This window comes from Stegodyphus dumicola, chromosome 11, assembly GCF_044657685.1.
Source record: "Stegodyphus dumicola isolate Sdum_Otavi_A_Nest chromosome 11, ASM4465768v1".
In the NCBI taxonomy this organism is placed as follows: Eukaryota; Metazoa; Arthropoda; class Arachnida; order Araneae; family Eresidae; genus Stegodyphus; species Stegodyphus dumicola.
Window position 1 is genome coordinate 130,223,790 of NC_140778.1, and position 17,356 is coordinate 130,241,145.

At 34.1% G+C, this 17,356-nt stretch overlaps 1 protein-coding gene across 2 annotated transcripts in view; it reads right to left on the minus strand.

The window, feature by feature from the left end:
* LOC118202108 (glutamate-gated chloride channel-like) overlaps positions 1-13,931 on the minus strand; it is a 410,115-nt gene extending 396,184 nt beyond the window's left edge. For both annotated transcript variants that reach the window (XM_085827212.1, XM_085827213.1), the window contains exon 1: positions 13,827-13,931. In XM_085827212.1, coding sequence (XP_085683338.1) covers positions 13,827-13,900 — 74 coding nt within the window. In that variant the 5' untranslated portion in view covers positions 13,901-13,931. The remainder of the gene's footprint in view (positions 1-13,826) is intronic.
* Positions 13,932-17,356: the final 3,425 nt, after the last annotated feature.

Genomic DNA, 17,356 nt, shown 5'->3' on the forward strand with positions numbered 1-17,356 from the left:
CCTTCCACCACACTTTAAATCATGTCATCCGACTAAACAAAAGTTAGCTTCATTTTATTCCTATGTTTTCCGTGCTCTTCAAGTTTGCTCCTCCAAACTAGCCCTTGATGAAGAACTAAATTATTTAAAAGCAATAGCTATTGACAGGGGCTTTTCACCCAACATTATTAATCAAGCAGTTAAAAAATTCTCATCTCAACACACTAAAAGCCACACTCTTATTTTAGGAGATTATAAAAATTCTGTTGTCATTCCCTTCTTTCCATCAATTAGCTATAAAGTTGCACATATTTTGCAGAAATTTAACTTTCGGGTTGTTTACTCTCCCATCAATAAAATTCCAACTTCTATACTCAAGGACCCCATTCCGGATATGAATTCCTGGGGTATTTATAGGATTCCTTGCCAGTGCGGTTTAATTTACATTGGCCAAACTAAGAGAGCCTTAAAATTTCGCGTCAAAGAACATGAGGCATATGTTAGAAAAAAGGAAACACAGAAGTCTTCTGTTGCTCAACATTGTTGGTCCGAAAATCACACTTTCAATTTTTCTGCTGCCAAAATTATTCAAAAAACATCTTCCATTGGAGAACTGGATTTTCTAGAGGCATTTCACATTCATAAAAATCTTTCTGTTCTAGTTAACGATCGTAATTCCAATCCAAATTTGCCTTCGGCTTTTAGAGAAATTATGTTTTAGTTCTGGTTTCGCCAACAGATGGCGCCACTTGCTTATTCTTGTCCAGGCTTTCTTATCTTATCTAAACATTATTTCCTATCTTGTTCATTTGCGGTTTTGCAGCTGAAGATGATGGTTCGGTTAAACCATCGAAAGTAGTCCTGTGAAAATTTTGTAGATTAACGCTGATTTTTGTGTTGTTTGACTTCTGAACCATATTTAATATATAGCTTTTGTAATATATAGCTTTTGAATTTCATGTTAGATTTTTATTTTATTTGGAGTTGAGTTTATAAAATGTATTTTATTAAAAAAATATGTAATGTTTTCGTAAATAAAATTTTTTAATATTAAAATATTCATCGGAAGAATGTGCCATTAGCCATTTTTAAAATATCATGTGCGTAAGGTAGAAACATGACGAAAACTTTTGTCACAAAGTGGATTAAATTACAAAAATATTTGTGGCAACACAGACTTTCTGGTTCCTAGTTACCAAAGCAGCTATGTTATGAAGTCAGCTGTAAAATATTGGAAAAAATGGCTTTTAAAATAAATAAAATATCCGAATTCTTGCAACAGTCACATATTCGAAGATCATAAGGGGTTTAAGGTGTATGAGACCCCTTAATATAAAACGATTTAACCCTTCAACAGCAGTAGCTCCTGATTTTAACTGATGATGATATCGGATTTTTGAATCAAACAGAAATGAAAATATACTGAAAGGAAGATTAAACCAGCAAATAAATCAGAAGATCTTGAAAATATGACGATATCACACATTGCTGCGCTAATTAGTTAATTAGAAAGAATGATTTTCCTACATTCAGATGCGGTGATATTTTTTGTGATAGTTCTCAACATTCTGTAAAACAAAGAATGTAAAATAAGATATAAAGCTTTTAAAAGTATAGAGTTTTGTTGCTGTTGTCTTATTCCACATGATAAAATCGCAGGCTAGATCAAGTCCACTAGCCCAAGAACCTTCAAAACAATCATAAACAAAGATATACTCAGCTAAGATCTCCTGGTCCTTCTAAGGATCGAAGAGCTAAGATCTCATATTCCTCTGCTGCTAAGATCCTCTCTCTATTCGATTATACTCAGCTAAGATCTCTAAAGCCAATTCATCCTTGTCAATTCATCGTTGATCTAGAGAAGCTGTTTCACATTTGCTTTTACCTTGAGCTTTTAATATACAGTTGTAATCCTATGTACTCGAAAAGGAAAACGTTATAATATATTCTCCGTTATATGTGATTAAATCTTAAAAAATTGGAATACCATACATGAAATGGCCACCCAAACGGAATAGTGGTTGGTGATTCTGACTACCGTAACGAAAGGCCCGTGTTAGAATCTCGGAGAAGACACTGATGTTTGTAAATGTCTAGTGTCTTTGGGGTATGGGGCACTGTAAATATGTAGCTAGCTGAGCGTCCTTTCGTGTGGTTTGGTGGTAAAGGAGTGGGAGTCCCTCAGACCCCACCGAGGCGATCTCTTTCAAAGCTGAACTGGGCTAACTCGTATGGTCACCTATATAGTGGACAAGTCTCTTGTCAACGACAGGAGAAATCTTGTATTGTTTGCCGCAATGAATTTCGTGGACTCCTTCTGATGTAACACAAAAAAGGTTAGGCACAACAGCAGCACCATAGGGTATTATAGCGTTACAGAATTTCAAGTGAAAATAGAAGTGATAAAATAAAAAATGACGTATATAAACCTGATTGAAATCACTTTGCTTAAATTTCCATTACTTAGTTTTCATTTAAAATCTGTCATTATTAGCAATTAACGATTTAAATTTTAGTTGCCTATCTTACAAAATTTCGGGATGCTAATTTGTTTTTCATTTTTTAGTGCACTGCATTGAAACCGGGTACAGTAATCGCCGAAAGACGTAAAGCGTTCCGTAAACTCGTAAACTTTTACTTAGTTTGAACTTTACGTAAGTCGAATTTGTAAATTGTTTTAGCATAACTTCGAGAGGAACTGTAATAGGTGTTATTATTATCTGTATTTACATTATTTCTACAGTATTTTATCAATAAAATCAAAAGGTAGTAGCCTCCTTAGACATATAGCCTCCACATAGTTTTATCAGATCTAAATAATCCTAATCTATTGTAAAGAAACATCATGCAGCGGTATTTAGTCTCTCATGAACTCATGGTATTAGTCATTTAAGAACTACCTAAAGGTAACTTGTATAGTTTTGTAATAGGAAAAAAGAAGCTATAGTTAGATGAGGGTAAATACAAATGTCGTTGTCTGGCAACTTCCTGCTCCTTTCGATGTTAAAAGCTGAGGGTAATCAGAGCTGTTTGAATTATCTTCTTGATATTATTGTGTGCGGCATTTTACATAAATATCTAGAACAGTGTTTGATAAACTTTTCTCAATGCAGAACACTTTTTAAGTTTTAAAATTTTTAAGAGCTCTAAAAAATTGAATATTTAGTTTTAATGAATAATAACACAGATATATTATTGAAGATGTCAAATAACAAGAATCAACGTAATATTTGTAAATTTTGCACGACTAGTTTCGGTGGTTTAATTACAGAGCCATCCTCCTCAGGTGTCTAAGTGCAAACGAACGAGATAAGATATGGTGATAAGAGCGCAATGGCTGGAGAGAAGTTGGGACACTGGTGCCATCTATTGATGAAACAAAAAAACTAAAACATAAATTCCTTAAAGTCTGAAAATAAAGGTAAAGATGTATTGGATTTCATGTTGTTTGTCTTCTCCAATAATTATTCGGCATGTTACTTTGTCCCAAATTACACGTATATTAGATTTAAAAAATAAGCATTTATTCCAGTTTTTCAGTTATTGCTAAAAAAGAAACATTTCTCAGTTTTTAATGTTCCAAAAAATGGCAAATAAAAACTGATTTAAATAATGTAAAAAATGTATTAAACTTTTAGTTTTCAATGATTTAAATGTGCTTGGGTCTTCCAATTACAAAAAGCTTCATTAATACTTTGGGTACACATCTTTGTCTACTTTACCTTAAAGAATATTATGCTCAACTGATTTTCTGTTAGAATTACCAGTATGCAAAAATATGACTAATTACTCAGAAAGTGGCAAGTTTCTCAGAAAAGTAATCGTAATAATAATAAAGAAAGCTTCTCAGTGAAAAGCAACCATTTATTATCTCCTTCTGTGAAACAAATAAGAGTTCATTGTTCTCTCGAAAAAGACAGTTATTTAAATTGAAATTTAAGTTAATTTATTTGTAGATAATGTTTTAATGATAACTGATGGCTAAATTAACAATATGATGATTGGTAATTAAGTTTAATCCTAGATAACAAAAAAGAGAGCCAGATTTCCTGTAAGTCTGAGAAACCTTTCACAGGTAGAAATAACAAACAAATTTAATTTTTCTGGTATGTCTCCAAGTACATTATTCATTTCTTAAAATTATAAAGTATTTTCTCCCTCCTTTCCCTTTATACCCGAATCATACTCGAGACGTCCGGGTTCCGAGTCCTGGTGAGGGAACTATACATTTTCAAGTTTCCATTTTTTTAGACTTAGACTATATTATCGAGCTATTGCAGGTGCAACGTTGCCGGTTCCTTAAATTAAGCCCAAAGACACATGACATAATGAATTCAGGAAATGGAAAACATCTCGGATGAGAAAACGGAGAAAGGAAAAGTGAGACGGGTACCAAAAGGAAGAAGGCTAAAGGCATCTAGCAGGTGAACGGAACTTGACAAGATGAAGAAAATCCGAACGGATCCTTCACAATTCAGAGAAACGACAAATGCAAAACATGGTTCAAAATGCTATACAACAACAAAAGTTCAATACTACTATAAAACTACACAAATTCAACCCATACAGCAGAAAATCAATACACAACGACTGCTACAACATCACGCTAGCAATCCAAACAACTTAGAGTACAGCACTCTCTTATCAGATAAAACCTTTTTTTTTTTTTTTTTTTTTTTTTTTTTTATGATAATCTTATCCCGGGCTGTCGCTGTAAAGCACGCGACGTTGCCGGCTCTATGATTATGTATCCCAATAGGGCACAAGACGTTGAACAGTGTGGACGGGCTGTGAGAAAGCGTCGGAAATAAGAAAAGGGCAGTGACCAGCGTCACAAGAAAAAAAGAAAACCAAGAAAGCCGCGCGTATGGACAGGCTAAAGACGAGTGAGTGTCTGGTAGTGTTGTATCATGATAAGTGGGTGGTTAAGACATGAGAAAACGTCTGAGAAAAGTTTTATTATCTAAATCAAATATCAAACCATTTTTTTCATACGTTGATACAGAGGTATTTATTCAGGAGTTCTACTGCATTCGCAGTACTTCCGTGTAAACCTGAAGGAAATCCTCAATGGGCATGGTGTTGAAAGGTTCCTGGATGAATCCCATGGAGGGAGCAGGCAGAGGGAGGAAAAAGAAGAAAAATATCTCAAGTCCCTTGAAAACTGGCGAGGGAGTACAAAGTAAAGTCCAGTAGCCGGCCAAACCAGTTTTTTAAATGTTAATGACTCTAAAGGTTAGCTCCTGAACTAAAAAAGTGGTGGACAATAATTTTTTATGAGCAAAATTTGGCGATTGGATCCCCCTACTAAACAGTTTCTCTTTAAAAGGCCAGTATATTTTTATATCGTATTTATATATTCATCTTGCCACAATAGCCAGTTTTATATATCATGTATATATTTCATTTTTATTTAATTTTCGAGGTTACGGCCCTCTTTACCGTCCCCTTTGTTTAGCATTCATTGTCTTTCAATATACTTTCGCCATCCTTTACGCATTCCTTCGTGGTGTAACTAGAAGGGCACTAATTTGTGTTCGAAGATCGAGGGTTCGAACCCCGACGAGGGGACTGTAAATTTTTCACGATTCCTGCTTCATAATAACCTAATGACTCTACAAATAATTTTACATTTAATGATAAAAAGTATAACCTTATTAACAAAAAAATTGTGCATTTATTTACCAGTTTAAAAAATAAGATAAAATTTGTTAAAACTTTAAAAACAAAAGCTGAAAGCTGATTTATACTACACCCAAAAGAGTATTTTAATTTACATGTTTTTCATTTTTTTTTCATTTACAGGTTTCGAGAGCATTTGGACTAACGCCGCTTTGGGCTAAAATTATTTAAAAACAGCATATCTTTAGAATTCCCGATAGACAATCTCGTGCACTAGAGATAAAAATATTTTATTCCGCCCAGTGTGTTACCATTGCTTACTTTGAAATCTTTGAGTTTCTTAGTAAAAAATTCTTTAATACTTAAAAAATAGGAAATGGATAACAGAAAAATTCGAAATTCAAGATTTGGGCTTCCAGGTGCTCATGTTCGGGTGGAGGACTACGTTATTCGAAATTTGATGGCTCTAGGTATCGTTGTATTTTACGATGCGAGAAACATGCATATATTTATGCAGATTATTCCTTATTTAATATCTTTAACCCTTTGTTGCATCATGTCCACTCTAGTAGACAAAAGTTTAAATTTTTTTATTCTTCTGTAAATGCCTTAACAAATTCCATTCCTGTGTTTATTCATTCTATATTATTAGAACTTTCAACTTTCGATCATAGATGGCAGTATAGCATGACTAAGTAAAGCATTGCTATTTGGAAAATGGCTGCTACTTCTGTTTCCAAGTCAGTACAATTTCTCATAGTAAACAACATATAATATTGCTTGCATTTGCTTATACTGCCATTTTTGATTCATAATTAGTAATTTTAGATATTTTATTTTAAATGTTAGTTTTAGAAAATTGTGGAGTGGGTAGATAAAGACTTACCGAAAAGAGTGAATTGAAACCCAAATGTACTGCTTATCAAGCCAAAACACCACTGGAAATGTTTATGTTTGGCAAGGAATTTCTAGAACATTTGACATTTGAATCCAATAGGTACAGGTTACAAAATCGTAGCAAAATCAATTCAATGACAATCGACGAAATGAAGGTATTTTGGGGAATCTGTACGTACATGTCAGTTGTAGATTTACCATTTAGAAGATGGTAATGATCACTGCAAACAAGGCAGGAAATGATTTCAAATGCAATGACCGTAAATCGTTGGGAAGAGATTTGTATGCATGTACGTATATGCATGCTGTCCACTGTAATGAACAAACTGTAGCAATTATTTAAAACGAAATTTGAATAAAATTAATTTTTTTTATTATTACTAAGGTTATTTTAAGTAGACGAAACACAAACATTTTCGTTTAACTTCTCTAGATTATTTGTATGTAACAAAGGGTTAAATATAAAACAGAGCGATAATATTTGCTAGCAACAATTTGAAAAGAGATACAGACGTTTGTATCGATTCAACGCAAAATCCCATTTGGAGACTAATAGCCCTTCCGGGCTAACGTTGTTTAAAAATAAAAAAGCTAATACTTTCAAAATATTAAAGTAACGCAGAAACACTTTACTTTTGAGCTGAAAAGAAAGTACATTCGTCATATGTTTCGTTGCCAAAGTAAGACATCTGAATTGAATTAGCGGTAAATTAAGATGAAGTCGAGTGTTCGGCCTAACGGCCTTTACTCCAAAGTTATTAATTACCCCTGCTGGGTAGTCTTAATGAGAAATGTTAGAAGCCACAGAAGTGGTGCATTATCATTTCTTGACCTTAGTGAATTGAAGACCTATGATCCGGCATAAGTACCGCCATCTATTGGCGGTGATTCACATGCAATCTTCAACCTAGCAGACAACAAGCTAATAAACATTATAAACCACCGCTTTGCCTCAAAGCGGCAGCGCAGCTTTGTTTACAAAATACTTGTCTCAAAGCGGTAGCGCAGTTTTGTTTGCAAAATACGTGTCTCAAAGCGGTAGCGCAGTTTTGTTTACAAAATACGTGTCGAAGGAGCTTGCCAAACAAGTCATGTACTACTGCAGCGCATTGTTAAATTTATTATTCGCGAAATTTAACCGGTTGTTAATTTTGTTTTATATCTTTTCTTTAAAGTCTTGTTTTAAATTGTGTTTAAAGTATAAAATCATACAATGAATCATTGTTTTATAACCTCAGTTCCATAATTTTTTGAGAAAGACTTCATTAACAGTTTACGCAACTCAGTTTGAGACGCACCGGTCTACAGCATCTGTGGGCGTACGTTTTTGTCATCACAAATTGCCTTTTAGCTAGTCATATCGTACTAGATATAGCTGCTAAGATATAGCTATTCTTATTTAGCCAGTATCATGTATGTCAGATTAGAAACATCGATTAATAGTTTTATTTCAAATTTCTTAGCGTCTGAAACTGGTAGGTATACCGGCATAATATTTTTATTATTTAAAACAAAACAAACAACGACCACTAACAGAATAAATAGTACCTAGAAAACAGCGTGAATATTAAGACACAATAACACGCCGAATAAATACTAATTCAGAAGTCAAACAACAAAAATCAGCGTTATATTTACATTGGCCAAACTAAGAGAGCCTTGAAATTTCGCGTCAAAGAACATGAGGCATATGTTAGAAAAATGGAAACACAGAAGTCTTCTGTTGCTCAACATTGTTGGTCCGAAAATCACACTTTCAATTTTTCTGCTGCCAAAATTATTCAAAAAGCATCTTCCATTGGAGAACTGGATTTTCTAGAGGCATTTCACATTCATAAAAATCTTTCTGTTCTAGTTAACGATCCTAATTCCAATCCAAATTTGCCTTCGGCTTTTAGAGAAATTATGTTTTAGTTCTGGTTTCGCCAACAGATGGCGCCACTTGCTTATTCTTGTCCAGGCTTTCTTATCTTATCTAATCATTATTTCCTATCTTGTTCATTGGCGGTTTTGCAGCTGAAGATGATGGTTCGGTAAAACCATCGAAACTAGTCCTGTGAAAATTTTGTAAATATAACGCTGATTTTTGTTGTTTGACTTCTGAATTAGCGTGAATGTTGTTTGAATGTAAAAAGTACAGGTCAGAGAATGGAGGGATTATTTACTGTGTTCTTATTTCTAGTTAGTAAGTTTCAGTTTGAATGTTGCGGCTTTTATACACCTATATAAGTGCGTATTTACGTAAATTGAAGATTATAACAGTTAAATATTGTTGCCTTCTACGGGTTCGGGGATTTGAAGTGACTGATGACAACACTTGATGAAGAATAAAAATACAGTTTATTCGCCAGTATTACATAGGAGAGGTCCAAAAACACGTTTACAGTTGTCGGAAAACTACGATAAACAAGGTGAAACAATCAGAAATACATTCTTCAGGCTAGAACGGGCAAGACAGCTTCACAGCAAAGCACTAAAGTACAGCTCCCGACTCGGTTCGGTCACTTTGAAGCTAATCTCTGAACAACTCGAAATACTGCTACTGAACTCAACGTACTCTAGATACTCTCACGATACACTTCTACACCGGCAGGGTATTTGTAGCTTTTGACCTACCTGCCTTTGAGAACATTCTCGGGAAAACCGGTAAGAATTCTTTCTAGAATATTCTCTCTCCGTCTATGGAATATTGCCGATTTTGTCGCCAAATGGGCGATTTCGCGCTAAATCTTGTGACCCTTCCACTTTCTGGCAACCCTAACTACGAAGATATCCTACCGCAGCTGGCCATTTCGTAGCAATATGTATTTTATTTTTATTAGTTTACATATGCTACATCTGCAGTTTTCTTACTGTTTTAAAGAGCACTTTTTTATCAAATAAGCCTGGGTATTAAAATGCAAACTCACGCAAAATAATTATTCTTTGCTTAATTATGCACAGCAAAAATCAAAAGGGAAAAAAAATAGGAAATGAAGAATCCTTTTTTTTTTTTTTTTCTTACTAAAAATTATATTAATTTAAATCTTATTTAAAATTTATCTTGCCAGCAAATGAAAGGGAAAAAATTCCGAAAACCCAGTTTCTTCTTTTTCATTCATTTTATTGGATTTGTTGCAGTTTTTGTATCAAATATTTCTTGAAAAAAAACTGTTTTGTTTTTAATTATGATTACCGTAGGACTCCCTCCACAGTTCTAATGCTTTTAGTTTTTGCAGGCAATAAATTCTTTTGTAGGAGACTTTGCATATATTATATTTGCTTAAAAGAATGTAAGCCATGTTATTTCTGCAAAAAAAAAAAAAGAAAAAAGAAAAAAAAAAAAAGAAAAAAAGAAAAAAAAAGAAAGAAAAAGAAAAGAAAAGAATTTATTTAACAATTTGTACGCTTGAATATTTCATTAAAAAGACGCTTAAAGATTATTAAGAGGATTTTTATTGCATATTATAAATTTGTTAATAAAATATGGAACTTATAAAATGTAACTAAATATGGATTAACATTATTTTACCTAACGCATTAATATGCTTATCAACATTCTTAAATGAACCTTCCCTACGATAATGTCATGAAAAGGAAACAATTTCTTCAAAAATATATTTCTTACGTACTTTTTATCAATTGATCGCACTTACAGGAACTCCCTTGGCGAAGATAACTATATCGCACATGATGCCATTTCTACCTTTAAAATTTATAGCTTAATTTTCGGACTGCTTAAACTTCTAACAGGAAAAAGAAATAAAGCAGTTATTGAGTGTAGTTACGACACGGGTGCCCACAAAAGTCTTTATCCAACCCCTTAGTTTCGTAACCATTGGTCACAGATACACACTTGCACTTCAAAAAATATTTTAAATGCCGCAACTATTCTTGTTTTGCCTTTTTAAAACGTACAATAAGCAATGTCATAAAAATTACGAGATCTAATTTTTTATACCATACATTTAGGAAACTTTGTTTCTGTTATGAAAGATAAAACACTAAACCTTTCACTTTAGTATCACAGAAATTGACCGAGATATTTGTTATTGAATTTTGAGATTTAATTTAAAAACCGTACATAAAGGAACAGCGAAATGTTTGCATTTGTGCGCAACTAGAAAACAAAATGCCAGTTTAGGAAAAGGTTTCTGATGTTAAGAGATAAGGTGCTGACCATTTGTACGCAGATTATTATCAAAAATATTGATCGTTATGGTATTTTTCAAAATGAAGATCCTATTGATAGAATCTTAGAGTATTCGTGTTTCAGAAAACACTGATAGCTTTCACCGTAGCCAACTCATAAACCTTTTCAAGTCTCTCTAGTTAATTTCAGGCACAGGAATAAACCACTCTACGTCTGTAAGAAGCGTACAAAGTTAAACATTGCACATTGGTTCGCCACTGATACCTGCAACGGCATAAATGAGATACTATGCAATAAATCCTACCAATGTAAGGAAGATATTGTTTTTTGTTTCAGGAAAATTCGTTAACTTTTTGAAAAGTAATAAACAACTTTCAGCAGGGAGTTTATTCTCGCCCACCTTGTATACTTCTTGCCTTCAGAATCTCTGCTTCTCTTCCAAAGTGCAGGTTTCTCGCAATGTCCGGTAAGTTAGCCTGAAGTTTCTAGTAAATTTCTGTTGCTACGGCACTGCTCGCGGAAATGAGCAATACCTGAACGCAAGAAGTCGTTATTAGACCAACTGGCAAAACTTTGTCCTCTCTCTAAAATAATTTAATGAACATAAACATCGGTGCTGAACTCAGCGAAAAGCTTAAAAACGTAGTACCAAACAATGCCACATAAATCTAGGGAATGATGTATGTGCATCATACCCCATTTGATCAACGACTATTACTGTTTGGCAAAACATCTGCCCAAAGGCAGAAGCTTTCTCATGCATCCAGTGTTATCTTAGTATAGATTAGATCCCCTGTTTTGGTCTAGAGAAGTTATTTAGTGGTTGATCACTTATTCATCTACATTTCTACAAAAGCGAGGAATAATATGGGTGCATTATCTTAGCCTATGCAATCCACCAATTAATGATACCCTGGCAATAATGTATATCAAGTTTATCATAGATGTTTCTGATGGGAATATATATCTTATAATTATTTTTATACAAATAATTTAACCAACTGTCACACAATGTAAGGTTATTTTTCTGCTTTTTTTCGGGGGGGCGGGGGGTAAACGATAAACAAAAAAAAAATTAACATTACCCGAGGTGCTACAGAATATCTTTTATATGATATTTTAGTAAAATAATAATTATTGCAGATATTAGTAACACGGGATAATTATGAGAGTAATACATTATTTTATTTATTTATTTATTGTTTAGTTGCACACAGGATAAAATTGGATTTTTCTTTATAAGAACGGATTTATAAGGAGCCGTTTAAAATTTAATAGATTAAGAATTTTTTATTATCAATTAATTATGTTTAATAATAATTAGTGGAAACTAGAATAAATTTATATCTATAAAACAAAATAATAAACAGACAAAAAGTTAACATAATCCTTTCTAATAACATATTTCTTGTCATCATTTCTAACAAAGCTTCGTGAAAAAGAAAGGAAAATGTATGGCGATATAGATTTACCTTACTGTTCATCTTTTCAAGACCAAATAAACTAGATATTAATTCAATTAAATGGGAACAAAAGACTTACAACTATGCATAAGCAAAAGCGAACTGGAAAAGTAATGTTTTTATGTTGTTGACATAATATTGCTTTACAAATATGTCCTACGGAACTATTCTTCAATATTACTATAACACATTTAAAAGCACTTATATTATATTTTTAAAAACGTTTAGTGTATTAACTTGATTGCTTCATGACAAAGACTAGAGAAATATTGACTTTTCTGTTATTTCATTGTCTTGCACTAATTTACTACTGTTTGAGGATTGATTTAGAATTTAATATTTAGCATTGGTTTTTGATTTCTGCTTTGTTTTTTCTTAGTTAGCATACTACTTTTAGTCAATTTGTATTATATTGTATTACTTCGTATATTATTCACATTCATTTTACTACATTAAATAATTTTCTCCACTGTTTCATTGATCGTTCATTCATTTAATTTTTCAATGAATGATCTTTCTCTCTGACTCTGTAATATATTTCTACATCTAATAAAAGAAAGAGTCTATCTGTGCGTGTGGTGTGTCTTTCGTTCGCGCTGCGCGTAAGCTAATAGACCCACGGCTACGAAATTTGGTCCGTAGGTGCATCTAGACAACAGCCAGTGCACCTTGAAGCGATTTTTTCGAAATTCTAGTTTAATTTTATGTTTTGTGACGAAATTGCGTCATTTTCAGACATAATGGGCTATAGGAAAGCGAGATTTTACTCTACACACTCCATTTTCACATCGTCATGAAACGTAGGCACTTAGCTATTTTACGAACTTAAAATAAATGTCGTGTTTCAATAAATCGATTTCTATAAACACACTGACACGATCAGCGACACAGCCTTCAGGTTATCAGACTATCACGGTGGAGACAGTTTCCTACAAAGCTACCGACTCTACTTTCTGGAGTACAGCTCCCGACTCTGCTTGGTCGTTCTCAGAACTCCACGTACTCTCGAGACTCTCCACGCGGCGCCCTCGACGACACACAGAGCACAGCTCCTGGCTCTCGGTTCAGTCGTTTCCGGAGCTCAACACGCTCTCTCGACGATGCACTAACCGCGATACTCTACGAGACTCTTTCGGTGCACTCGACAACCCACTCGGGACTCGCTGGCCGGCTGTCAACGCGATCGCCTCCGCAGGGATTGACTCGCTAGACAAGACACACTCACTCGATGAGAGACGCACACTAACTGACTGCGGACCAGCAGGGTTTGTATAGCTTTCGGCTTGTGTTCGAGTACATTCTGGGCTAAACCGGTAAGAAATTGTTCCAGAAGGTTCTCCATTCGTTCATGGTACGTCGCCAAATGTCGCTAACTGGGCGATTTCTCGCCAAATGTGGCAACCCTGCTTTTCCTTGCCATTTTATGGCAACCCTAAAACTGCTTTGCGGTGAAGCTATCTTACCGAGCCTGTACATTTCCTAACAGTAGCTTAATTGTTTAAATATTTCTGAAAACTTCTCTAAGGGCTCTTCTGAAATGCTTGACTGTGTTTACATTTATGTAAAAACATAATCATTAATAATTTCGGTAATGTCTCTACATTAATAATTAATAATTGTAACCAAGTAACCGAAATATCAAGCATATTTAATACTCTCAACAGGCGAATCTTTACTTACACCCAAAGCATGAAAGATATTGGTGTATCAAAGAATGCTTATGATATACTTACCCAGTTCGCTGTGCCCCATGGACTGAAATCACGCATACCAGAATGAACAGCCTGACTATCAATCGTCGATTCATGACTTATGCTTTCGGTGAGCATTCAAATCCTAGAAAAGAAAAGAAGAGATTCATGAATTGTAAGAAAAAAATGAAAAAGTACATTCATTATTAAAATAAAATATTTGATGCTCACACCATATGATTTCACTTTACGGTCTTCATTGTACACATTTTTTGCTGCATTTCATTTAAACGTATTACCTTGAGTTTCATTAGAGATATATTTCTCATTCAATTAACTAAGTTTTATTACAGATATAATCTCATTGCACTAACTTCGCGGCATTTCATTAGAGATATAATCTCATTCAACTAACTTCACTGCAAAGCAAAAGTACATAAAAACTCGAAGCATCTTTATTAAAAAATGTAAATTACAGAGAAACGTAACACACCAAGTACAGTTAAAAACAATTAAAAAGCAAATGTTAAAATTAGAGGTTCTATGCAAAACACAAGCAGTTTGCCAAGCGGGCAGGAAGACAGATTTTTCGGTGAACAAAACTGAAAGTTAACTTTCGGTCCTGCTGTGCAAGCTGACACAGAAGCTGGTGCATCAACTGACTTAGTTCACTATTTTGCTAAGAGTTTCAAACGCAAACAAAAGGTGGTCTCATTAAGCTTTGCGCCACTTTTAAATGATTTGATAATTCTACAACTATTGCATGCACATTAAGTAAAGGAACCAGAACGTTAACCGGAGCATAAGGACAATATAATTCAATCCCTTTCAACAAAAAAGAAAAAAAGTGCATAATTTACTAACATATAAGTATAAAAAAAGCTGAGCTCACCGAGCCGCCGACCAGAGTCGGTATATATGTACGTTTGGTACGGCCGATTGTAACGAAAACGAGAATTGCACAATTACATTTTGTAGCAGTCCCATACACAAAATTTCAACGTTCTACGGCTATTCGTTTTTGAATTATGCGAGATATGTACGTACAGAATCACGAAAAAGTGTCTTCTGAATACAGTACAGATGTTAGGAAAAAATTGCAGAAACGCTTATGCGAGTATTAGTAAGCCTTGCTTATTGACTGGTGGAATAACTTTAGACTACACTTCCTGATGATTCAATCTAAACTTCTCAAATTAGCAACACCATTACTGTTTATTTAACGTTTATTTTCATGTGATGCCCTATAACGTTTATCTTAGAGTATATTAATTTCAGCCATTAGCTTTGGGAGGTAGACTTCTTTTTCCTCACAATGCTTTTACATTTCTAAAAACAATTTTCGCCGTGGATGTTTTAAAATAGTAGTTTAATTTATCCAACATTGGATAAATATGCTTATTTTTTTATTGAGTAAATAATTGTGATGAAATCATATATCATCTGTTATCAGAAAGAAATTTTTAAGCAATATCTGATCTTATATGTGCTTATTACTTAGGATCTTCAGCCAATTACCAGGTATAAATCCACTCAACAACCCAACGTTGCCTGTCATTATTCGACAAGCTCCAATTTTTTATTGACCTTTATGATCTTGAGACTCCTTTTCGACCAGTCCAACCATCTGATGAATGGTTTATGTCTCTTCCTTATTCAGGTTAATTATTGAAGAATGTTAATACCTGGTTGGATCACTTATCAAATGGGAAAATATACTCCGTTCATTGAACTGTAGTTCATATTTGTTCATATGCATTGTAAGGATCTTAAGTTTTACTAACGTTTATTTTATTTTAAATCTTTACTATCACTTCTTATTTTCTACTTCCGGCCAGAATTAAAAGCTTTAACTTATTTATGCAAATTTGTCTTGCGAACGCCAAGTACTTAAGTTGTGGCTTTTTGCCAAGCAAGAGAGAGAGGAAGGAGTTAGTAGAAGCAGGCCGCTTGCCTTAGCAGTTTTACTCGGTTGCTGGTTGCCTTCAAGGCCAGAGGGTTCATCCTCTTGATAATTTTAAACGTATCGTAGTGTTAACAGTTCTCTGTACTACATACGGCCTTTCTGTTAATTTACGGCCAATCTTCAAGTAGCCACTTGTTTATTAATCCAAAGTTAGTTTAGTTAGAATTTAGTTAATATTTTTATATTCTTACGTTCAGACCACAAGTGGTTGGTCTCTGTATTCCGAAGTCCGGAAATCATTGTAAAGAGAGAAAAATAAAGGGTTTCGTATACCCTTCCTGTGTATCTTGTCTACTTCCCACATTTATTGAACATACTTTAGTAAGCTCCCTGTTCCGAGTCAGGTCATTTCATGTTCCCCAAGCAAGTAAGGAGGAATACTGAACCTGATAGCATCACTGGAAGTCTTATGCAGAATTTTCTGTTAAAACATTTAGGAAACTGAATTAAGGGTATAATTTATTATAGTATGAAGCTCAAATTTAAAACAAAAATGGAGAAGTTAATATCCAAAGCTGAGTATAAGTTAATCTTATAAGAAACCTTTTCAAATGGGGAAATATATTCCATTCATTGAACTGTTGTTCACATTTTATGACTTATACGTTACTGGAAATCTTTTGCAGAACTTTTTGTTAAAACATTTAAAAAATAAGAGTTAAGGGTACAATTTATTAAGCTTATGTTTAAAACATAAATGGAGAAGGTATTATCCAAAGTTGAGATTACGTTAATCTTATAAGAAACCTTTTATAAGATTCTTAGAAAATAATATATCATATTTCCTGACACATTTCCAGGCCCTTGGTCTTTAGCGTCAGATTCTGAAAATTTTAAAATATTTCGCGTCAGTTTAATATTCCTTAATGAGTTCCGCCCACATAATGATAGTTTCTATCTTACTAACAAAAACGAAACATCGTAAACTAACTGCGAAGTTTACACCAAACCTTTCCCTTCTATTTGCTGAGCTTTCTGCCAGACTAATACCAGAACCAACCCATTACGACAAAGCAAAGACGGACTGATATCCAGTCTACGATTTCAGCGAGTGGGTTTTGCAGTCACTTTCTCAGATTTAGGCCTAATTTTTAGGCCTAAGGAGTAGCAGACACAACAGTAAGAACAGGGGAGATTGCAGCTACAGGGAGCAGAAATGAAGACAGCTTGTTAGATACTGTAATGTTAATATTACTATGTATTCTTGCTCACCAGCGGCCGAGCGGTAAAGCCGTTGAACACTGGTAGTTCGGTCCGAGGTTCGAATCCCGCGAACGGGCTGGCTGCATGGGTGTTTTCGTGGTTTTCCCCATGTGTAACGTGTATACGAGCCAGTTTCCCTTAGAAAGTCCTCCATGAAGGCATTCCTCCCCTTATTCAGATAGCCCTAGTGTGCTTTTCCATAATTAAATACACCAACACCAACTATGTATTCTTATGTGAAAGCAGTTTGTTTTATAAATAGTATTATGATAGTTATTTTTTGATTATAAAATTAATAAAAAAAAGAGGCGAAATATGCGAGAAAATACGGTATGTGTGTTGTTGTCACATATCTCACATGTCGGAAAGTAACATCAGATCAAGTTCACAAATTTGACATGAG